The 24745-nt window shown below is 57.6% G+C and overlaps 1 protein-coding gene across 9 annotated transcripts in view; it reads right to left on the bottom strand.

The window, feature by feature from the left end:
- The window catches only part of SKI (SKI proto-oncogene), a 70733-nt gene extending 51207 nt beyond the window's left edge, over positions 1–19526 (bottom strand). For 2 of the 9 annotated variants that reach the window (XM_049110494.1, XM_025427456.3), the window contains exon 1: positions 18459–19518. In XM_049110494.1, the coding sequence (XP_048966451.1) occupies positions 18459–19427 (969 nt within the window). In that variant the 5' untranslated portion in view covers positions 19428–19518. Of the gene's footprint in view, positions 1–17286; positions 17341–18458 lie in introns of all 9 variants that reach the window. The other 7 variants (XM_035715977.2, XM_035715973.2, XM_035715974.2 and 4 more) reach the window with 7 other exon arrangements.
- Positions 19527–24745: the final 5219 nt, after the last annotated feature.

Below are 24745 nucleotides of genomic sequence, written 5' to 3'. Positions count from 1 at the left end.
CTTCCCTGCACAGAAAGCCCAGCCCCTGGGGCACCAACCAAGGATACAGAAAACCCCAAGGCCCAGCATGGCCACAGGAGCTTCCATGAAGGGAGGACTTGGGAGTAGGAGGCCTGGATGCATTCTTGGCCCTGACACCAGTCACACACACTCTCGCTGACCGTGGAAGCGGATCCCCAGGGTACAGGCTGCGCCCGGGAGGCCAAGGGTGCTAGCACAGGGTCTGGGATCCTGGGGGTCCTCCCCAGCTGCTGCGAGCTATAGGGCACCCCACACACACACCCTAGAGCAGGAGTCCCTACTCTAAAAACACACTCATCCTTTTCAGGGCTGCTGAAAATCCATCGACCTTTGCTGGTTTGTTTTTTACCTTGTGGGGCTTCCAGAAATCAGAGCTTAGGTAAGATTCGTTTTAAAAGTGAATATAGGGACACCTGGGTGGCTCAGGGATTGAGCGTCTGCCTTTGGCTCAGGTCATGATCCCAGGAACCTGGGATCAAGTCCTACATTGAGCTCCCTGCAGGGAGCCTGCTTCTCCCTCTGCCTGTGTCTCTGTGTCTCTCATGAATAAATAAAATAAAATCTTTTAAATAGATGAATGAATAAGTAAATCAATAAATAACAGTGAACATAAAAGGGTGCCTGGGGGGCTCAGTCGGTTGAGTGTCCAACTCTTGATTTTGGCTCAGGTCATGACTTCAGGATGGCGGGATCGAGCCCCTCCTAGTCACCCCTCATCAGGCTGCATGGTCAGCAGAGTCTACAAGAGATTCCCTCCCTCCGTCTCCCTCTGCCCCTCCTCTGTTGCCTGCATGCACTCTCTCTCAAATAAATAAATGATACAAAAATTGAAAAAAAAAATTGGAGAGGACGACAGTTTCAATCCTCTCATTCCAACCCAAACCAACATGCCAAGCATCTGAAGGATGCCATGCCCAGCCCTGGAGTCTCTTCCCTCTGACTGCACTGGCCACGCAGGACGCCATAGCCCCAGGGGCCGGGCTCCCGGTAAGCCTCCGGGCCAGGATTGAGTCCTGGAGAACATTCTGAGTAAGGAAGAAGGCGAGGGACCATGTGCCACAGCCTTTCCGGGTCCAGCTGACCGAGGCACAGACACAGGGACAGGGAAATGTCAACAGACACAACGCCATGGGGGGCTCCACAGCCAGGAGCCAGAGAAAACTATGGTACGGAAGGAAGCAGCTTGGTTTCTATAAATGACCTACAGCAGAGAGCTGCGGGGAAACGGCTGATGTCCCCACCATCCCCGCCGCCCTGCTTGGGAGGAGGACAGGTCCCATCCAGGGCTGGATCTCCAGGCGTTGGACCTCCCCTGCTGACCAGGGTCCCTAGGGCCCAGGGCAGGAACGCACCCACAGTCATGAGGTGTGCGAGGGGCTGAGACAGTCACCAGGAAAGTGAGAGACTGAAGGAGAAAACATGGGCCACCCTGATGGTCAACAGCAGGAGGGTCTGCAGGACGAGGCAGGGATGTTGAACCCACTGGCAGTTCATCACAGGAGATGCTGACGAAGTCCAAAGTCCTCAACAAATTACTTATTAACCATGGAGTAAAAGGCAGACCCCACCCACATGCAAGATCAAAGTTCCCGGCCTGAGAAGGGCCGGGTGGTGTCCAGCCTCTGGCCAGCATGCTGGGGAGGATGCAGCACCAGGCTCGGACCCAATGCTGTCCCTACATACAATCAGGGGGCGCGACAGGCACTGGGACCAGAGGCACAACCCACAGGATGGCCCCATGCCCTCCCAACCCACTGATGTATGACGGAGGAACCCCAAAGGGAAGCAGCTCAGGGACGAAGGTGCGTCCCAGTGGGTCCTGGGCAGGACAGGGCTGCAGGCTGCTCTATGCTGGTCACCATGCCGTGCCAACACCAGAACGCCCTCATTCTCAGGAAACATACACCGAAGACACACACTCTCAACATGGCAAGGCGTCCACGACAGGGAACCTTGGTGAGCGCTGCTCTTATGACTCCACTGGGTGCCTGAAGACTTTTCACAATAAAAAATCCAAAGCTGAGGAAAAGCGGCAGGCTTACAGACAGGCTGATTCATGCTCCTCCATCAGCCACCCCCAAGAGGAGGACACACAGGCACACTTGTGGGCACATACCAAGAAGGGATCTCAGGTACCCTGGGGATGGCCCTGCAGGTGCCACATATGAACCTGGGGATGTGCAGGACAACGAGCTCCCTCAATACCTGAGCCCACTTAGTGCTTTTTCTAAAACACACAGCCAAAAGCATCTGAAATGAAACAGCAGCATGACACCTAACTCCAAAAATCCCAAATTTTGGGAATCAATAATAAACCCTACAGAATTTTGGGACCATAACAAACCCTAGTTATAAAAACTGGTATCAAATTCCAGTTCGATTCTCTGCTACAACGACCCAGAAACCCAACATGCCTGTGCACCTGGACCAAGGTAGCAAGACGGTAGGGAGAAGCCCTGTGGGTCCAATCAGGCCCGTGGAGCACAGAACCAAGTTCCTGTGACCCTGGGCCCTGGCCAAGGCACACGACGACTGCTGAAGTCAGTTCCATGAGCCAGTTTCACCAGCTCTTCACCCAACGTGAGCAGGACAGGGCACCGCAGCTCTCAAAGGTGGTTCTCTACTCACTGTCTTGTTTTCATTTTCTGAGAAACCTCACTTTTCCAGATAAGAATTGCTCAGGAGTCAGGGCACCTGGCTGGCTCAGTCAGTAGAGCATGAGACTCCTGATCTTGGGGTCATGAGTTCAACCCCTGCATTGGACATGGAGCTCACTAAAAAAAAAAAAATTCACTCTGGGGTCAGTTTTACCTGGTTCAGATCAAGGCTGAGTTTACCACTGTTGGCTCAATTACCAAAATCACTGTTCCAAGAATTATCAAAGGTTGTCCCACTTGAAAAACACATCCTACCAGCCTTCTCTGAAATAGAACTCAGGCCTACCCTCCTGCCAGAAGTCATCTAAAGATGGAAGGTGACATGAGCCCATCACCAGGCACTGCCTACAGCACGTCTGTATACAGCCAACCTCACCCTCCCAGGCCTAGCATGCATGGCGCCCAGAAGCCTGGGACAGCCTCAGCCTGGGCCCCCCAGGGCTTCCAGGACAGTGGCAGCCCCAGCACCCCAGTTGGTGAGTCGGGGACCCTGTGGACTCGACCACACAGAGGCCCAGGTCAGACACTCCATCAAAGGCTCTGCAGTGGACACCACCCCTTATAAATCAGCTGAGACTCTGAAGTCTAGGGAGGAGCAGAGCCAGCAGAGAGTTACCAACAATGGACAGCATGGGCCCCACACAGACATGCCCACCATGGGCACAGGAAGCCTCCGTGCCTGGCACGCCCTGTGTGCTCTGCTCACAGCACCTGCTGGCGTCCGTCCGACTGGCCCAGCTGGCTGTGAGGAGAGCCACCACACCAGCCTTTGTGTGCCCACATGTGGCCCTGACTGGGCCCCTGGGACAGCTCGTCAGCCCAGACTGCCTCCTTTCAGATGCCCAGAGGCTTTGGGAAGAGAAGACTTGAACTGGCGGGTGCCAATCTGCACAGCACGGCACTCTCATCATGCACTACAGTCACGTAAACGGAGAACCAGGGAAGTGGCAAGAGCTAGGGCCTAGGCCCAGGGACCACCTGTGAAGCTCTGCTGTCTCTCTGAATTTCTAGAAACTCCTACTTGACCAGAAATACCAAAGAGCTGGAGTGACTGCAGCTTGCATAGAGAAGGCGAGGGAAAAAAAACAGGGTAATTAACTTGAGACTCAGGGACAGCGGTATTGTCCTCTCATGGTGAGCAGCACACAAGGCGGACAAGTGGCTGCGGACAGATATGCAATTCTGGTTTTCTTCAACCCAAACACAAAGAGCCATCCTCACTGACATGGTCACAGGGCCCCCCCACCCAGGCTCTCACTGCCAGGCCTTCCTTCTGCCCAGCACCTAGCACAAGGAACCCAGCAGTATCTGCAGAACAAACACCAAGGATCCTCTCATCCAGACCACCCGCGCCCTCGCTAATACAGACAGAAAGGCAGAACTGTCACCTGGACCAGGAATTGCAGGTCCCTCAGCTCCAAGCCTGTTCCTGATGCAGAGGGCCAACACAAGGTATCTGGCAACCAAATAATGGGAATGGCTGTTGGCAGGTGAGTCACCAGCTTGGTCTGTGTAGCCTCAGGGATGGGGACACAGGCAGGGGGAGCAGCACGTGTTCTAGCCTAGGCAACCTCCCAGCCCTGGGGCTACTCTGGGACCTCAAGCCAATACCCCCTAAGAGGCAGGGGGCCAGGCGCTCTGGGGCTCTGGAAAAGGGACATGGTGACACCCTCCAGCCTCACAGCCACAGTCACTTACACACTCTCCCTCCACAAGGTGCCAGAATACAACAACAGCATGTGGCTCCTGTGGAGGACCAGCATACCCCAGGCCACCTGTCACCCCCAGACTCCTGGAACCAACAGAAGCAAACTAACGCACACCACGGCCCAGAATAGGCCTGGACCTCAAAGCCTGCATGAAAGGGGCGGGAGCCACATAGACTCCCACCCAGCTCATAAGAAATGACATTTCCAAGGTGCAGAGAGAAAGCAAAGTGGCTGGGGTCCCATACGTGTGCTCCCCAAACTCCCAACTGTCCTGAAGCTGAGCTGGACTTGGCTGCAGAGCCATCATGCACATCCTGAGGCCACCCTTGGCTCACAGGTGCCCATCTCCTTTCATCCTGCCACCCAAGAGCAGTGCAAGCTTCTTTCCTCCTACTCTCTGGGCCAAGTCAGGGTCAAGCTTGTGCCCAAGCTGTCTGGTGTCTCCTCACTCTGGGTCCCTTATGCTACCCGCCCTTGGTAATGAGAGTAAAAGGAAGGCAGATCTTTGGTGGTGAGAAGCATCATTTTCAGTGAACCCATTTCTGTCTTCAAGAACTTTCTCCATAAACCAGCAGGGCACAAACTTAAGAAAGAGAGGAGGGGGCGCCTGGGGGGGCTCAGCTAAGCATCTGCCTTTATCTCAGGTCATGATCCCAGGGTCATGGGATCCAGCCCTACATCAGGCTCCCCACTCACTGTGGAGTCTGCTGGAGATTCTCTCCTTCTGCCCCTCCCCCTACTCACAAACTCCCACTCCAACTTGCATACTCTTTCTCCCTAAAAATAAATATAGCTTTAAAAATTAAAAAAAAGAAAGAGGAAAAGTGTGTGCCAGGCTTGTCCAGCCACCCCTCAGAGCCTGTGGCCCTCTGGTTGCCCTTCCCTATCCCCAGGCTGTGGCCCAGACTTCTGTCCCCAGCTTCGCCCTGGTCGAGGTCCACACACACCCGTGCTGCAGATCTCACACAGGCTTCTCCAGGAGGCAAGGGCAGCTTTTGGCACAGTAGGCAACATGGGGTCGCCAGCCCACCAGACTGACCCTGAGGCCCTGTGCAAATTCTCTCTCCTGGTTGCCACAGGCTGGGCACACAGTAGGGCTCACAATAAAATGACATCCACGATTGGATGTGTCTGCCACTGTGCTCCCACCATGAGACTTGCTCCCCTAATGATACAGCCCCTCACCCCAGCAGGTCACTGTTAACCTCTCAATCCGGCCGCAACCTCTGTCTGGGTGCTAGATTCTCCATGGCACCCAGGATTTCCTGCTAAAAAAGATGGATCTCCAGGGGCCCCTGGGTGGCTTAGTTGGCTAAGCATCCAACTATTGGTCTTAGCTCAGGCCTGGATCTCAGGCTTGTGAGTTCAGTCCCTGAGTTGGGCTCCACGATGGGTGTGGAAACTACATTAAAAAAAGGGGGGGGGGGGATCCCTGGGTGGCACAGCGGTTTAGCGCCTGCCTTTGGCCCAGGGCGCGATCCTGGAGACCCAGGATCGAATCCCACATCGGGATCCCGGTGCATGGAGCCTGCTTCTCCCTCTGCCTGTGTCTCTGCCTCCCTCTCTCTCTCTCTCTCTCTCTGTGACTATCATAAATAAATAAAAAATTAAAAAAATGTTTAAAAAAAGGGTAACTTTGATTATTAAAAAGGAAAAACTTTTAAAAAGGGGGGGGATTTCCAGCATAGAGAGGAGATACCCCTGTCCCTAATGTACCAGAGGGATGGCTAAGCCCCACTCCATGCCACAGACAGAACAGAATACCACTACCACACCGTCGCTTACCACAGTATAGTAAGATTAACATTCAGAACACACATAAACAGCCCGATTCAGAAAAGGACAAAGGGGGGCACCTGATGGCTCAATCAGCTGGGTGTCTGCCTTGGGCTGTGGTCAAGATCTCCTGGTCTTAGGATCAAGTCCCACGCCCCATGAGTGGGAAGCCCGTTTCCCTCCCCCTGCTTGTGCACCTGCATGCAATCTAATAAATAAAATCTTTAAAAATAAAAACAAAAAAAGGACAAAGACCTTGAACACTTTCCCAAAGATGACATCCACATGGCTAACAGGCATACAAGACATTCAACATCATTCATCATCAGGGAAATGCAAATCAGCGCAACACAAGACTACCTGACACTCATCAGGATGGCCACCTTATGGATTCCTGGGTGGCTCAGTGGTTTAGTGCCTACCTTTGGCTCAGGGCATGATCCTAGAGTCCCAGGATCAAGTCCCGCATCAGGCTCCCTGCATGGAGCCTGTTTCTCCCTCTGCTTGTGTCTCTGTCTCTTTCTCTCTGTGTCTCTCATGAATAAATAAATAAAATCTTTAAAAAAATCTTTTAAGGGATCCCTGGGTGGCGCAGTGGTTTGGCGCCTGCCTTTGGCCCAGGGCGCGATCCTGGAGACCCGGGATCGAATCCCACGTCAGGCTACCGGTGCATGGAGCCTGCTTCTCCCTCTGCCTATGTCTCTGCCTCTCTCTCTCTCTCTCTGTGACTATCATAAATAAATAAAAATTAAAAAAAAAATTAAAAAAAAAAAAATCTTTTAAAAATTTTGAAAAAGGATGGCCACCATTTCTAAAACACAGAAAACACAAAAACGAGCATCCTTAGCAAGAATGTGGAGAAACAGAAACCCTCATGCACTGTTGGTGGGAATGCAAAATGGCACAGCCAGTGTGGGAAACAGGATGGCAGTTCCACAAAAAATTCACAACGATTATGGTAAGATGCAGAGATTCTCCTGCAGGGTATATGGCCAAAAGTTGAAAGCAGGGTGTCAGAGATCTGCACACCCATGTTCAAAGTTACATTTACAAGAGCTAAGATATGGAAGCAACTGAAGTATTCATGACCATCTAAATGGATAAATAAAAATGAGGTCCATTCATATGACAGAACATTCCACAGCCTTAGGAAGGGAATGCTAGCACCCAGTCCAACTTGGAACAGATCCTGGTGAAATAAGCCAGAAACAAAGGGGCAAACCCTACAGGATTCTACTTACAGCAGGTCCCTAAAGAAGTCAGAGACAGAAAAAGAGAAAGGTGGGTGCCGGAAGCTGGAATAGGGAGTGTTGGAGAGCAAGTGTTTCACACAGACAGGGTTTCAGTTGGGAAGAGGCAAAAAACCCTAGAAATGAGACTTCTCCAAGAAACTCACCCCCATCTGACCTCACCCAGGCCCAAGGAGATAGACTTACATCAAGAGCTGACCTCAGCCACCACGGGAGACAGGACCTGCCCCCCCACCCCCACCCCAGAAGGGGGCTGCCTGGCCGCTGCAGCCATGGCAGGAAACGATTCAGCGTGGTCTAGACGTCCTCTGATGCCATCACTTCACCCCTGGCCCATGCTCCAGACACACAGATGTACATGGACCAACAGCAATCTGCAACTCTTACACCCAGGCGTCCAGGTGGGAAGCCAGAATGTCCACCAACACAAGAATAGGGACAGGCTGGCATGCTCACAGCCGAGCTGCACAGCCACGGGGCTGCATGCAGGAGGGACGAGGGTACCTGGGTGAGAGCCCAGACGAGCATGACTGACAGGGCCAGGCCAGCTATGCTGGGACACAGGTCCACACACAGGAGGATGTGGAGGGCGTCCCCTGGAGGTCACAATGGAAGGGGACTCAGGCATAGCGCCTTCCTTAGCCTGGGTGGGGACAAAGCAGGTGGCAGCCAGTATGCACCAGCAGTCCGTGCTCTTCCATGTCGCTGCACTGAGGCTTCTGTGATGCATTCGTGGCAAGATGCTCCCTAAAGCACCACTCAGAGTAACAAAATACAGCACATGCCCCAGATGTTAAACTCCAGGACCCTCAATACTACATATACTTGAAAACACTGGGTATGCAGGCACATGCGCAGACACATACACACCAACACACACATGCACAGAAGGCCTGTCACCCAGGAGCCGTGGTGGCCCTACAACCTGCAAAGCAACCGCAGAAGAGCCATTTGGGAGACTGCAGGGATCTGAACACAGACTGGTTACCAACTGGCGGGAAGGAGCTCCCGTTACTGTCTGGTACTGATGGCACCAGGGTCACAACTTCGCACAACTCTGGATATGTTAGATATATAAATGCTGAGCTATGAAACAAGATGCAAGGAGGGAGAAATCACATGAACCCGAATGAGTAAGATGCTGGTAGCTGCTGGGACAGGATGCAGGGGCTGTGCCTATCAGTCTCCTGATCTCAGCATCAGCTTGAAATTTCCCATCCTAACTGCGTTTTCATAAATCCAGACACATCCTGATGACACTGAAAGAAACACCACCCCTTCTCTGGCCCTGTCAGGGGGCAGGGACAGGGGAACTCCCACCATCATGGTGCTGGGAGCGACAGGAAGGGATCCTTGTAGCCTTCCTGGACCTCTGCTCCACATGTCTAGTGGAGTCTGAGCAACAAAGGCAGAGGCATCAGAGGCGCCACCAAGGTTCTGCAGTCCCCTGGCCCAGCTCCCCAGTGCTGCCTGTACCCCTTCCCTAACCCTCCGGCTCCTCACACATGCCTACAGGACCACAATGGCCAAGGTTCCAAAAGGCTGGAGCCACAGGGATGGCAGGCCACACTGTAGGGCTGCCTGGCTGGGTCCCTGCTGTTGTCCTCAGCCCCCAAGGATCACAGAGAGAACCAAGACACAAGCCTTTGTCACAGAGATGGAGAGGAAACAGATCTACCAAAGAAATCACAGTTCAAACATAAATGTTTAAATGAGAAAATAAAGAACCTATCTGTTCAAGATGTCGAGCCTGGTAATCAGGTAATTAAATCTAGGGGTGCACTGATATCACAGAGGGACCCCTCAGTAACACAAGACCATCTCAACAGCAGTGACAGGGAAATTAAGCAAGTCCCCAATAAAAGGGACAGAAGCAACACAAACCCAGCAAGAAGGGACACGTGTGCTGAACCCCCATTGGGCAGCAGCGAATGTCCACAGGATGGACACCACACTCTGGCTTGGGGGGCGGAGGGGTGCAGGAGAGAAAGCTTCCTGCTAATGGCCAGGAAGGAACTTCAAAGTTCAGAATTCCCCAAGGCCTTCAAGGAGGCATCAAGGACCAGGATGTGCACTGTGGCGACACAGGGACCCAGGCCCACAGATCACAGGCACTTCAAGGCACAGAGGCCTATAGCCGCTGGCCCTCTGGGGTCCCCTCAGTCGCAACCCTCCTGACCTCTGTTCCAGGGGCAGGTACACCACCCTGGCCCTGGATGTTGCCATGGGGTCCTGGACTGGAGTTAGGAGCCCACGACCACTGCCAGCCTGCACTCCAGGAAACACGAACATGTCATCCCCTGTTGAGCCACACTGAGGCAACCCACAGGCTTACCTTGCTCTTACAGCTTAAAGAGCTTCCTAAATTGAGACAAAATCGACCAAGGTCAGGCGGGCTGGGCGACACTTTCTGCATACAAGAATGTTAAAAAAAAAAAAAAAAATCACAGTTTTGATAGTTCTGCAAAAAAAACTTAGCAAATTTACAACAAAACTGTCAAGTAATTAAGGCAAGGCACTTCACACATGAACTTAAACTGCTAATTAAAATCCCCTCGCTTAATTGACTACATTTGCATATCATTCAACTTGGGAGCATAATTTTTTTAATGGTTTGGGCAACACAGTTGTAACGCCAGGAAGCAGCGAGGCAGCAGGTAAGGCGGAGCCAGCAGCACCCACCGCACACACGCGTCCATACACAGCCACCCGCATGCATCTAGGCCGGGCAAGTGGTGCTGCAGCCTGACACCGCACAGACTTCGCCTGGCCTGGGGGGTCACCCACCCCACCAGGGCCAGCCAGCCTGGGGCAGACTCCTCGCTTCCTCGCTGCAGCCTGGGCCCCCCCAATCCAGGCGGGAAGGAAGAGAGTTCTCAGCATGGAGATCCCACTGGGGCTGGGGCTGCTGACAGTAAGTACCTCCCTGCCACCCAGCACCTCTGCCCTCAACCTCCCCAGTGGGGAACCCCCAGCAGATTCCAGAACCATAGGAGGGACGTGCGTACCTGTCCCTTCTCCTGGGAGAAGGTCTGTCAGCTTCCCCAGCAGCACTCCTGACTGCCTCCTCCTTCCGCGGTTCCTCCACATGCTCAGAGTGCCAGCCCTGTCACTCCCTGTGCCCAGGGGGCCAGCCAGCGCTCAAGCACAGGGGAGGGCAGACGCTGAAACCAGCACGGCAAGAGGAACTCAGATGACCAGAGCAGCTTAGGGATCCAGAGCAGGCACCACAAAGCCCAGGCAGGTGAGAGGGCCATGGGTCTTTCAAACGGGTTTGTGCATCCCCTCCAGCGCAGGGCCAACACAAGGACCACAGACCCACATAAAGACCCCACACAGGGGTCTGCAGGGGCAACAGTTACTTCTTGTTCTGACAGTGTCAGTGCAGCAGGGATGGGACTGGACAGGAGAACATCAAGCCATCAGAAGCATCCAGGGGGATGGGCAGACAGCAGGGACTGTGCCTGAACAGTATAGTTATGCAGAGGGAGGACCACAGGGGGACCAGGAGCGCTCTAAGAACCGCCAATGCCACATGCAGAAGCAGCTCCAACAGCAAACTTCAGGTCTGGGTACTCAGAGACAGTGAGATTGGGTGTGAAAAGTGAGCACACTCTAGGGGGAATGGGGCATGGCCTAGTACCAGCTTGCCCATCCCTGCTACCTCCTTCAGGGAGGCCTCACCTACCCGCCATGCCAGAGCCACAAACTGCCACCGTGGGGCTGGGATCATGAAAAGAACACTTAGTGAACAGGCGTGGACAAGGCATGAGAAGTTGGCTAGAATGCAGATCTGGCTGGCCCCCATAACAGGTACTCACAGGTCATCCAGACACCCCCAGCCTCACACGCAGGCAGGCTGCCCGCCTCACTGGTGCTGGGGTCCCTGTGGGCTGCAGGTGCTGGGCGTGGCTGTGCTCACCCACAGTGTGTGGGGTCCCTTCCTGCACACAAAGCAGGGCAGAGCTTCAGTTGCCCCTTAATCCAAGCTGCACAGCCCAGCTGGGAAGAGGAGGGCACAGAGGACAACCAGGCCCAGGCTCCAAGCAGGTCTCCAGATAGCAAGTCACAACCAACGGGTTCCTATGATGATGCAGCCAGCAGTTCCTCTGGGGCAGAGGAACAACCTGACACCCAGCAGAGGACCCCAAAACCACCCAATGCCCTCACTAACATACTTCCGGCGTGCTCAGCCCTGTTCCTACACACAATCTCATCCTGCAGGTTCAGACCCAGGAGCTGGAACACACGGCTGAGCTGCCACTGTGTGACTGTCACCCCCACTTGCCACCACACATGTGGACTCAGGTCAGGCCAGGAGGGAGAAGAGCCACACCAGAACCTCACTGGCCCCCAGGGCTCTCAGACCACCATGACTTGGCTAACCCTCAGGGCAGGATGAGCCCCTGGCCAGGGCTTCCCCCCAGGCAGCAGCTGTGGAGCCAGCCTCCCACCCTCCACAGAGGTGTTTCTCTGTAGCTATGACACCCTGGGTCCCACCAGAAGCCTATTCTCAACAAGAGAGGTTTCTCTCAAAGCACGAGCTAAAATCCCAGTACAAGCCAAATCAAGGCAGGCACCACAGCTGGGTTCTTCCAGCCCCAGAGCCAAAGCTGAGAATACTTTCATTCCACAGCAGGAGCCAAGCATCTGGGTTCAAACCAGGCCTAGGGCACCTGCCACCTTCTTCAAAACACACAACACAGCCAGGAGGACACCTCGGGGACATCACATGGTCCTGAGAAAGTTCCTCCACCTTTCCTCTTCTAGCTGTCAAGAGCAGAGCTGCCCAGAAACCCCCAACAACTAGTGATTTCATGCCTGTGTGACTCATTCAAGGAGTATTTGTTCTGGGCCCGGAACTGGGGACCCAGCCGTGACCAACCTGCCCCCTCCACAAGGCTGACAACACAACCGCAAACACACAAATCCCAGGCCCACCGCAATGAGGGCAGCCCAGAGTACCAAGACCGCGGGAAGGCAGGCCGACCACTGTGGGCTGCACAGCCCGGAGGCTCATGCCGAGACTTCCTGAATCACTACCTAGAGCTGCAAAATCAAGAAGTCGTGGCGTCCTTTGATTCCTTCTAAGTCAAAACAGTAAAATCAGATAAAATACAAATGCCGTGCACCAAGCCCTGGGTTGTTTCCAGGCTCGTGCCAAGACCCCTTTCGAAGCCTCCCATCTGTTTCAGCAGCACGGAAGACACAAGGATTACCCACAGGAATGAGAACTTGTCACCAAGAGCAGAGCAGCACACAGGACACCCGCTGTGGGGAGCGGGCAGCCAGAGAGCTGCCCCCACGCAGATGCCCCATCTACCCTGGTCCTGCTCACGTGATTCTCACCTCCACCATCTCCTGTCGCTCTCATACCCGAGTCCGGATCCTTCCGTTAGTAAGTAGACACTAGCAGTGGGGAGTCCCAGAACTAGACCCCCTCCCACCACCCCTCACCCCCACCTCCCAAACTCAGTGACCCAGAAGTCCCTCCACCTCGTTGACCCTCTGCAGTGACGCTGCCTGGAGACCCTAAAACTGAGAAGGCAGCCAACAGGCATCCAGGCTGTTCTCCAGAATTGTACCCTCTCTTCACAGAAGAGCGGCATGAGAGCCGCCGCTGAGCCCACTGCCAGCCAGGGGACAGGCCAGAGGCTTCCTGAGGGCAACCTAAGTGCCCCTGGACACACTGCACCTGGCTTGCCGGGGGAGAGGCCAAGCAGGGCGAGCACCTGTGCTGTGCTCACAGGCTCAACAGGGTGGCCACACAGGTAGCCCCCAGAGGTCTCTGCCACCCACACCACTTCATTCCCACGGACTGCCCAACGCCAGCTGAAACCTGCTTCAGACCCCACGAGGCCACGTGGGGAGGAGATGTCCGCCACACACAGCCCTACACCCCCAGGAAATGACTTCCTGCCCTTTCTGAGACTCTGATCCGCCCCCACCTCTGAGCCAGTCAATAAACAGAACGAGGAGAGCCGTGGACATGGTCCCTGGGCCCCGCCCCGGCTCCATCCCAGGGGTCCCCGCCTCTGCCCGGTTTCCCATTTCCCCAAGGACCACAAGCCAGGAGGGCAAGGGCCTGAGCAAGAATGGAAGCCTTCTCCTCCCACTGCAGCTCTCACAGACCTTAAGGAAATAATTCAGCCTCTATATTTTGACTCAAAACAAAGAAACTTTTTAAAAACATTTCAGTTGAAACTTGCATAATTCTTCCAGTGGAGAAATCCTCCCCGACTTTCGCAATCCTTAGAAAGAGACACATTATTGCTGCTTGTGTAACAGTCTCCGGGCCACGAAGAGTCCGGCCGCCAGCCTCGGCCACCTCCTGCGGTCACCTCCCGCCAGACGGGCCAGGCTGGCCCCGGAAGCGGTGCCTCCCCACCAGCTCTCCGTGGCCAGGGCTTTGGGGCGGGGCTGGGTCACCTCCCCAGACTTCCTCCTGCTCCCAGCCTGTCTGCCCTCACCCGACATCTCAGACACACATGACACCACCAGCTGCGGGGAAGGCTGAGAACCCAAGACACCAACAGTCCATGATCCTACTCTCAGAGCCCTGCGCTGATCCAGAGCCCCGGTGAGGCAGCGGGACCAGGGCCGAAGGTTACCGGCTGACCCCACTGCCCCCAGGCCAGCTGCTGCCCTGGGGAAACCCCAGAGGTTAGGGGCCCAGTCCCGCTCCAGAGAGGGGTCCCGGGAACCCGCAGTGGGGGGGGGGGGGGGGGGTGGCGGGCAACAGATGGGCCAAGAGACAGATGGGCGGCAGCCCACACCTGGAGGACCATCCAGACGTGGCAGTGCACACAGACGGGCTGAGGCACCCAGCCAGCCGCCAGGCCCGCCCTCCTGCAGCAGGGTGCAGGGAGAAGCCAGAGGCCTTGCTGGAGCTGCCCTATCCCCTATCTGGGAAGACCCCCCCAACCTCCACTCTGGGGCCTTTACCCTGGCGATCAGACCCATTTGCAGACCCCATCCTTCTGTGGGGGGGAGGTGCCCCCAAAGCCCATCCAGGAACTCTGCCTCAGAGCATCACCTGAGACGGTACCCCAATTCCCCAGCCAAGTGGCTGAAGCCAGGAAATCACCACAGAACCCCACAAAACATTAGAGCAAAACAAGTAGACAAAGGAACAACTGGCCCTCTAAACCTCTGCTCACACAACAGATGGCATCAGGGCAGGCATTGCCCCCCATCAAGGAGAGGGTCTCAGATGAAGCATGCAGGTCAGAGTCTGATGGAACTTTTTTTTTTTAAGGTTTTATGTATTTATTCATGAGACACAGGGAAGCAGAGACACAGGCAAAGGGAGAAGCAGGCTGAGGGGGGGCCCGATGCGGGACTTAATCCCGGGACTCAGGGATTACAACCTGAGCCAAAGGCTGACACTCAACCACTGAGACACTGAGCCACCCAGGCATCCCCTGATAGAACGTTCTTGATAGCATTCCTTCCCATGAAAATTCCAGCTTGAAAAAAGCAAACCACCCCTTGCCAGGGAGGGTCCACAGGCCGGGACCCCCTTCCTGGCCTGCCGTCACTCCCCAGCAGGGGCCAGTGCTACTGGCCGGGCGTCTGCTTGGAGAAAACACTGGCCCATGACCAGGGACAAGTTTTAGGTGACATGAAGAAAACTATTCCAATGTCAGGAATTCAGACAAATTCAGCACTCATGCCACACACCAAGGGGTCACCCCACAGCACAATGACCCACACGACAAGGGCAATCCCACAAAAAGTCCTGAGAACTCAGGTGTCTGAAAGACAGACATACGATAAACACAGGCCAGGCTCTCCAGCGTAAGAATCAGGACACTCAGAAGACAGCAGTGCCAAGGAGCCTGGTTCTTGAGCACACCAGCACCGACCTTGCCCGGGCCCCAGGGAGGCAGAGCACCGCCCTAGGGTCAGCCCCAAAGGGAAGCACCTGGTTACCCAGGGAGGAGCTGTCCTGCGGGGCGAGGAGCCAGGCCCCAAGCAGCAGCCAAGCCAGCAGCACAATGTCCTCCCCTGACAGCAACCTACATGGCTGAACGACCAGCCCAATTTAGTGCATGTACCGTGAGACGAGCCCAAGAGAACGGTACAGAGCCAACTGGGCAGAAGGAGGGCAGAGAAGGCTGAGTTCCCATCTCCTTGCCACGTGTTCCCCCAGCAACAGAATGACACATCCCCACCCTACCTGACACTGGACACTTGAACATCCTAGAGAAATCAAACCTTACCAACACACTGCTTACTACAGCCTGTTTCACACACAGGGGAACAGAGACACAGAGAGGTTAAGCATCAAGCTTGAGGTCAAACAGCCACTAGAGACATAATGAGAACGTGGGAGCAGCCCCATGGGGTTCCACAGTGGGACCAGCCCGCTGCAGGACCACCAAAGACAGCAGCTTGGCGAGAGGGGCTAAGAGGCCCCTCCTGGCACTGGCAGCAGCAGAGCGCTGCCTGAGTCTCTGGCTGGCAGGAGGCCTGGGCGGCACTTCAGCCAGACAACACCGGAACGTGCTTCAGCTCCCATTGGCCTCACCAGAACCCAAGGCCCCAGGGGAGCTGTGTCCCCTACAGAGAGAATTCTAGCACATTCTTTGTTCTCTGCTGTCCTTATCCTTGGTAAATCAAAAATATTAAACTAACCAATAAAACAACTGAAAGAAATCAAAACCTACTCCACAAATATGCCGTCAATAGCAAGTGGAAGGAGCAATCAGAAATAGGGCTCTGGGGGAGAGGTTCGGGGGCAGGGTCTGGAGCAAGTGGGCTCTGGGCAGCCAGGGGCCCTCCCACCCCAAGCTGACACCGTTCTCACGTGGTGCCCTTGGCAGGTAGACAGATGAGCATGTGGCTGTGCTTGGAGACTTATAAAGAGGACGGCCGGAGCACCCCAGGACTCCCAACTGCGTGGTCAGAGCCAAGGCAGCAGGCGGAGCCCCGTACACAGGACACGAGGTGGCAGAGCCAGCAGGAGAGCACTCGAGACCTCAGGGAAGCATGGGGCCTGACAGCCAGTCCAGGTCACCACGGCGAGGACAGGGCTGGCTGACACTAGGCCTGCAGACCCCACCCACTTACGATAAGCAGCTCTTCCTCATCACTGGGAAAATTTGTTTAATCGGTAAATGAGATTTAGGACAGCATCAGGGAGAGCGCACTGACAGAGAAAGGGCGGCCCTAATCATCTGCTGAAAAGGCCAGAGCAGAAACAGGCTCTGGCTTCGGCTTCACGGAGTGTGGGCAAACAATCCTGCCTTCTCCCCAGACGCTGTTTGGGCCTGAGAGCTCAGGCTGGGCCGTCCCTAAGAGGGGCGGGCGGGCAGGGGGGTGGGGGGGGGGCCGCGCCCAGAACCACGGCCCCACTCTACAGCTGTGACAAAGAAGCAGTCCCAGCGAGCCCAGGAGACTCCACCACTGCCCCTCACACCCCTGACTGGGACACCCATACGAACACACCCTGCCAGACAAGGCCCCCCACCCCACCCCCTCTGGAGGCAAATGGCCTGCCATGGCCTGGGCCAGGAACTGCAGCCTGTGCCTACCACAATCCTGCACACAAGACTCCCACAAGCCACAGTGGCTGTGGTAGGTAGAGGCACCCCGAACAGAAAAGTCCCCATTCACGTCGGGTGCCCATCACGCCACCCATCACCAACTCATCCAAAATCAAAGGCTTGGGCCTTTCCTGCCAATACCCTCCCCTACTCAGACACTCCCTCCCACCCAAGCCCTGCCCCAGTCTGCAGACAGCTGCCACCTGGGCAGCGGCAAAGCTGAGGGCAGAAATGCCATGGAACACACGTGCACGCGCGCACACGACAGCCCCTCTGAGCACAGGCACCCAGCCCCTCCATCCCCAGCCCCTCCTCTGCTCACCGAGACTCTGACACTCCGCTGGAGGGGCGCCCAGAGAAAACCGGGCGGGAGCATCTATTCACAGATTTAGAAAAAAAAAAAAAAGTTTGATGCAGTAGCTGAATTAATTAGGCCTCCTCAGAATAGCTGAGCCAATGCAGCATTCTGTGTATGCAATTTAATAAGCCTGGATATTTAAAAGAAAAGTTACAAATACTTGGGGAGGGGAAGACACCGAGAAGTTGGTGAAGACCCCAATGAGAGGTTTCACCGTCCAGTCGCCCAGGAGCTGCCCAGCCAGATCACACGGATCACATCCTCCGCCTGGCAAACAACAGAGCCTCGGCCAGTGGCCCTCCCCCGCCCTGCAGCATTTGAGAGAGAGGGAGACAAGGAAACGGGCGTGTCCAAAACAAATCGCAGGCCACGAGCTACTCCTACTCAGGGCCCAGGTGCCCGCTGACCAGGCCCCAAGCCCAGGGCCAATCAGCCCTTGCCCCCACATGGGGGACTCTGGGATTCACACCCTGGCAGGCCCAGGGAAACGCACAGAACTGGAGTCACCGAGTCTCGGCCCCCTGCCACTGTGGCCTGGACACCTGGCTGCATTTCTGAGCCTGTCTCCCAAGACTTCAAGGCACAAACCGGCCCTGCCAGGCCCAGTTCTGTCTGCTGAGGACCACTGGCAGGCACCCTTCTGTGTGCGAGCCTAGGGGCCCACCGGGTCTGCACCCCTCCTCACAGTGGCCCGAGGAAGGCCTAGGCCTGAGGCTGCAGCCTGGGCCCGCCCGGATCTCACTTCTCAGTTCTCTGGGGGCAAGAGTGTCTGAGTATTGGAGCCGAGCCTCCCGCCATTCCTAAGCCCATCAGGGCAATGGCTGTGGGCCTTGGGAATGCTTCTCCAGCCACCAGGCCGAACCCCTAGGGCCCCTGTCCCAAGCAAGCTGGCTCATCACAGGGGTCGAGCAAAAGGACCTTCCTACACAGCCACGACTAGGGAGGGACCCAACACAACCCTGAACTTCCTTAAATCAAATCCAAACCCCAAGACAAGCCCCAAGCTGCACACACAGAGCCCCTGGCCCAGGAGGGCCCCCCAGCCTTTCCCCAGGACCCAGCCCTCCCAGCTTCCAGGCCCTGGGGCCCAGAGCACCCAGCGTCCTCCCATGGCCCCAGCCAGCAGGGTCACTCACCCGGGGCACCCGCCGCTTGTACTTGTTGCCATAGTCAAACTTCTCCTTCACGTCGTCCAGGCAGCGGCCAAGGCGTGCCTGCTCCTCCTTGCCCGTGTAGTCCTGGCTCAGCAGGATGTACGCCCGCCAGTTGGCCGAGTCGAATCCCCAGTGGCAGGTCCGGTTCTCCAGCGCCTTGTGCGAGTGCACGACGAACTTGTGCGGGGGGTACATGAGGCGGCAGTCGAGGCACTGGATGCATGCGGCACTCGGGCTGCTGTAGAGCTCGGGCACCAGCAGCCCCTTGCACTTGCCGAAGCACTCGTGGTACACACGCACGCTGCGCTCGCTGAGCTCCAGGCCCAGCGCCAGACTGGCGGCCAGCTCCTTCTTGCAGGGCGGCGGGTAGGCGCCGCCGTATAGCAGCGCGTTGCACAGGCGCTCGGCGTCCGTCTTGGTGATGAGCCCGCACGAGGGCGCCGAGAAGGGCAGGATGCCCATGACTTTGAGGATCTCCAACTGGTCCGCCGTGCAGCGCGAGCAATAGATGTGCAGCTCGTCGCACACCGAGTTGATCTGCTGCAGCGAGAAGTCGCGCAGCACCGAGTTGAGGATCTGCGGCAGGCACAGGCGCTTCTCGCCGCCCACCACGAAGCACGAGATGGTCTCGCCCTCCAGCACGGTCTCGCAGCGCTCAGTGGAGCGGTCGGACGGCATGAAGAAGGGCCCGGGGAGCACGGGCGGCGGCGGCTGGATGGCTGGCAGGTGCAGCACGGGCGGCGGCTCGGCGGCCGCGGGGACCGGCGCCGGAACGGCAGCCGCGCTGGCCTCCTTGGCGCTCTCCTTCTTGTAGGCCTCCTGCGCCCAGCGCGCCGAGAAGGCGGCCGGGCCGCCCAGCGAGCTCATAGAGCTCAGGTGGAACTGCTCCAGCGTCTTCTGCAGCCCCGGGTGCGGCTGGAAGCCGCCGCGGCCGCCCGCCGCCGCCTCCATGGTGCGCTCCGGCTCCCCGGGCCGCTCCCGCTCCCGCGCGCCGGGGCCCCCGCGGCCCCCGCCGCCGCCCCGCGAGCCCCGGCGGCGCCCCCGGCCCCGGCCCCGGCCCCCCCCCGCCGCCGCCGCCGCCGCCGCCGCCGGCTCCCGGCCGATCACGGCCGAGGCCTCGGCCTCGCCCGGGGGCGCGAAGGGGTAGGCGGGCGGGGCGAAGGGGTCCCGCCGCTGGAGCCCGCCGGCGCCCGGGCCCGGCGCCACATCCACGCGCCCCGCGCCGCGCCCGCCGCCGCCGCCGCCGCCCGGGCCCCCCGCGCGCCCCCCGCGCGCCCCCCGGGCCCTAGGCGCGGGGCATGCCCCTGCGCGCGCCGCCAACGCCAACGCCAACGCTCGCGGGCCCGGGGCTCGCGGGGGGCGCGCGGGCAGGTGCCGGCGCCGCGAGGCGCGAATCGCCGCGGCGGCCGAGGCCGAGGGGCCCGGGAGGAGCGGGGGCGCGGGCGCGGGGCCCGCCGGGCCGTCCTCGCGCGGCGCGCCGCCGCCGCCCCGCTCCTCCCACCGCGCGGCGCCCGCCCGGCTCGTCCCGGCGGCGCTGGCCGGCCGCGTCGCGCCCGCCGCCGGCCGCCCCGGCCCGGCCCGCGCCCACCCCGCCGCCGGCGCCCGGCTCCGCGGCCCGCCCGCCCGCCTGCGCGCGGCTTCCGGGGCGGCGGGAGCGCCTGTGGCGGCGGCCCTCAGAGCGCGGCGGCGGCGGCAGCGGCGGCGGCGGCGGCGGCGGCGGCGGCGGCGGAGGCGCGGGGCTCGGCGCACATCCTCCCGGCGGCTCGCTCCGGCTCGGACTGAGCGCGGAGCGCTGAGCTCACGCCGCCGCCCCGCCCCGCGCCGCCCCGCCCCGCCCCGCGCCGCCGCCCCGCCCCTCGCGCCGTCTGGAGCCGCGCGTCCGCCTCAGCCGAGCGCCGGCCAGGAATGCGACCGCCTCCCGGCCTGGCTCTTCCAAGAACGCGCGCTTCCCCCTCCCCCGCCGCCGCCCCGCCCGCGGCTCGGGCCGACTCGGCCGCCTTCGGGCCGGCCCGCCAGGAACTCGGCTCCGCTCGGCCGCGATTCGGCTCCGCTCGGCCCCGCCCGCCCGGGACTCGGCCCCGCTCGGCCCCGCTCGGCGCCGCTCGGCCCCGCTCGGCCCCGCTCGGCCCCGCTCGGCGCCGCTCGGCCCCGCTCGGCGCTGCTCGGCCCCGCCCGCCGGAAGGGCGCTCGGCGGGGGCAGTGGCGGCGCCCGGGGCCCCCCCTTCCGGCCGAGGCCGCTTCCTGCGCGGCTGGGAAGGCGCCCGTGCTGCCGCCGCCGCCGTCGCCGCCGTCACCGCTGCCGGGCCCAGAAACCCACACGCGGCCCCCGCCACAACCGCAGACCCGCGGAGGGGCGGGCAGGACGGCGGCCTGCGCGGCCTCCACCGCACACCTCGCGGATCCGGCAGGACGGGGACCCCACATAGCGCGCGACCCGGGCCTCCTGGAAGGACGAGGACGCCAGTGGGTTCCCACGCGTTAGGACTGACCCTCCCGGGAGCACCCCGCGCAAGCAGACACGATGCACCGTGTCCCAGGGCTCCCCCGCACGTGCAGGCCCCACACGGCCTCCACCCCACGACCCTGCTCCCAGATCCGGCACCCGGGTCCCCGCACACGGATCCTGCACCCTGGTCCCCGAATCCCACCACCCTGCACCTGGGTCCCCACACACAGATCCTGCACCTGGGTCCCCGCACACGGTGTCCCACTGCAGGACTTCTTGCAGCTCAGGGCAGGGCCTTGGTGCCTGAGCTACACAGCTTCAGTCACTGCCACGGCCAAAGGTGGGGAGGGGGCTGGGGACCCTGGCCCCTTCCTGCCACAGACAGGTGGCCTGACTCTTCTGCTGCAGCCCCTCACCCTGGCCGGAGGGCCGCCCTGCTGTGTGCCCTTCCAGGAACTGGCTGTGTCATGGGGGAGACGCCTGAAGTGCAGGGTGGGAGAAGATCAGGGCTCACAGTGGGACAAGCTGGCTAGGTAGCCCCCACAAGAGGCAGGGTGCCCCCAGGTGAGGCCTATTACGTGGGGACTTGAAATCAAAGAGACAGTCTGTGCTCAACCCTAGGGCAGAAGGACAGTCCAGCAAGCTAGGCAGGAGCTCCGAGCTGGCCTGGGCACTGGGTAACCTGTGAGGGACGCCCACATAACCGGGCAGAGGTGAGAGGACTGTCCCCCCTGCAGGCTGGGTGACCTTCAGTTGACTTCAGCTTGTCACCTCCTGCTGCTGCCTCCCCAGTGGAAGCTGAAACTGGCCCCAATTCAGAGCTCCTAAGGGGCGGCGCCTGCCCTGGGGAGCCGACTGGGCATCTCTACCCATCTCAGGTCCATGTTGCCCCTGAGAGGCCAGCAGGTGTTTGGAGAGGCAGCTAGGCTAGGCAGGCAACCCCAGCCCTGCATGGCTGCAGGCCCAGGAGGGGCTTGAGATCAGGGCATAGTGCTCTGTGTCTGAAAACCCAACAACCCTCCTTGCCCATGTCCTAGGGCAGTCCCTCCCAGGAATAGCAGCCCCGAAAGGAGACTTCTTTCTGTGTGCAGACATAAAACTTGGAAGGAGTATTTAAAACCAAGGAAAAGGGGACTTCTGACTTGTTTTGGGATATCATTCTCTTGGCCCACATTTGGACCAAAAGTTTGTATTGCACCTGAGAGGGTTACTTCCTTCCAAGTAGACTTGAATTGCATACAGCTCTGGCAACCTGTAATCCACAGGAGGTGGTTAGAGCTCCAGAGGGCTGACTAGGAAGGGTTTCCAGCCAAGCACAGAATTTCTCCTGCCTTTTGGCCAAGCAGGCCCTCCCACAGGGGCCCTGAGCAGGTGGTCCCCTTGATGGCAGTGCCTGGATCCAATGGGGCACTTCCTTCCACATCCTCTGGCTTTGTAGGGGTCTGGAAAGGGATCTCAGAAAGGGGCCAAGAAGGGGAAGCCAACATTTTGCCAGAGATGCAGAATACCTGTGGTAGGAGACAGGTGATTATGAAAGGGCTGTGGGAAGCAGGAAGACACTGAGTTGCCTCTGAAGCTTCTCCTCCTCCGTGGACTTCGGGGCCTCCTCCCCAAAAGATGCTGGAGTTTCTGGAGCAGCCAAACCCACCTCACCCACCAAGGGCCAGGCTAGCTATGCCTACACGGAGCCAAGCAGGCCCCCTGTCTTTTCCTTGGCCCACTAGGGGGTCTCAACCCTGCTGACCTTCCTCCCTACAACCTCCAACTCACCCCTGTACCTGGCTGGTGGGGTGGCTCCTCCCCTTGTCCCCCTGCCACGGGCCAGGCTGGCAAGTAGAAAGAAGGTCCAGGCCACAGGCACAGCCACATCAGAAGACAGGGCCAAGGACCCACTACACCTATGTGCCACCCACCCCTACTCTGTCTGATGGTTGTGGGCAGCAGGTCATGTGTGTTCACATTTGTGGATCTTATACCCCTGCAGGCTCAGAGCCAAGTGCTAGGACCAACAGGGAGGGAGAGCAAGTTCTACCCTACATGGCTTCCATCTCCTGTGGAAAGACTGGCAAAGGACTGACACACCTGCTAGTAAAGGAGCAAGACCCTTCAGGTCCTGTGGAGCTTTGAGGGGGTCACAAGCTTTGAGATCAGGTCTCTCGCCATTAGAGATGGAAATTAAAGATACAAAGAGGAATAAACGAATTGTGTATTGAGTTGGAATTAGCAATACCTGTGTGAACCCACAAGTTTCAATATTTATAATATTTAGATATAAATGTGTGTTCGTAAAAACATCCATATAATTCTAACTCTGTCTAATGAGAGGGCCTGAGAGGAGTGACACCCCAACAGCAGTGAGCTCACTGAGAACCTGCATGCTGGTTTCTAAATTCCATCTTCCACCAGCCAGAACCAGAGTTCTTTGGCAAGATGGCTGATCTCAGGCCTTGGGCAAGGAGAGTACAGGATGATCCTGGAATACTTTCCTATGCCCAGAAGTACAGAAGTGCTCAAAGCCTAATAGGGATATGTCTAAAGGACATGTGCCAGCTCGAAGGGGCCCCCCACTGGCAAATCAGCTCATAATTATAGTTATGAGCTATAATCATGGAATAAAATAGGAAACCACAAGTCCATGCATATTCAGATACTTATTAAAATAGATGTATTTGTAAGTTGAAAGTTTGATGAGAAATAGGCTGTTTGCCTAGTTTTAAAGTTCCTCACGGAAGATTCCCATTAATCACAAAGAGAAGAAAAGCAAGTTCCCAGGGGAGACGATGGCAGACACCACCGTAACCAAACAATCTAAATGGACACCATCACTCATTGGATCTATCACAGTCCCGCACCACTGACAGGGTGGGACAGGCAGACCACACATCACTTCTGTGATTCTCCTGCCAAAGAAGCATAACCTGCATCTGATCATGACAAAGACTCAGACACCCACACAGAGGAACTATACAGAAGGATGGGCCCAGAACCTTTAAAGGTGTCAGGGTCTCAGCAGTCCCGGAAAGGCCAAAGAATGTCCCAGACCTTTGAAGACTGAAAGGATGATGACTCAGTTAACTTGTGGCCCTGGGCTGGATCTTGTTACTACAAAGGACATTATAGGGACAGCCAGAAAGTCTTGGATGTGGTCTAAGACTAGATGGCAGTAACCCCACTCTGGACAAGGTACTGTGGTTCTGTCAGAGAACATCCTTGTTTGGGTGTGTGATAGAACACCAGGTCAGCAATTGCAAATGATTCAGGGTTGCAGGGCAGGGTGGGGGGTGTCCTGTGCTATTCTTACAACTTTTCTGTAAGCTTGAGAGATTGTTAGAAAATACAAAATGTAGTTATAAGAATGTTATGGGTAGGAAGCATAAATTCTCTTCTCAGCCCTGCTTAGCTTCAGCTGCCCAGCAGAGCACGGTCTAGCCTGAAGCAGTTGAAAGTCTTACCATTGCCCCTGTAGGGTGAGGCCTGAGGGGACACTAGAGGGACACCAAGAGCATATGCTACAACTTCAATCAAGAGGACAGAGGAGCTGGACCCCTTCCCAGTGCAACACAAACCTATGTCAGAGAATATAGGCATGTTCTCTAAATATTCTGTGAAAACGCACAGGGAAGGAAGCTCTGTAGAGCTGGAAACAATAGAATATGAATCACAGTGGTGAGCAGAGTGGAGACCAAGCAGCCTACATGAGGCTTGGAGCTTACACCCACTGTGGGCTGAGAGTTTAGGCCAGTGTGGGAGAGGGTTGAGGGTTTCAGCCCTTTCTGAAATGGGAGTTGGAACCAGTTATGACAACACAAATTGAAAAGGGGCT

The sequence above is a fragment of the Canis lupus genome, chromosome 5 (genome assembly GCF_003254725.2).
Source record: "Canis lupus dingo isolate Sandy chromosome 5, ASM325472v2, whole genome shotgun sequence".
NCBI classification, from domain to species: domain Eukaryota; kingdom Metazoa; phylum Chordata; class Mammalia; order Carnivora; family Canidae; genus Canis; species Canis lupus.
This window is presented reverse-complemented; position numbering and strand designations above follow the sequence as displayed.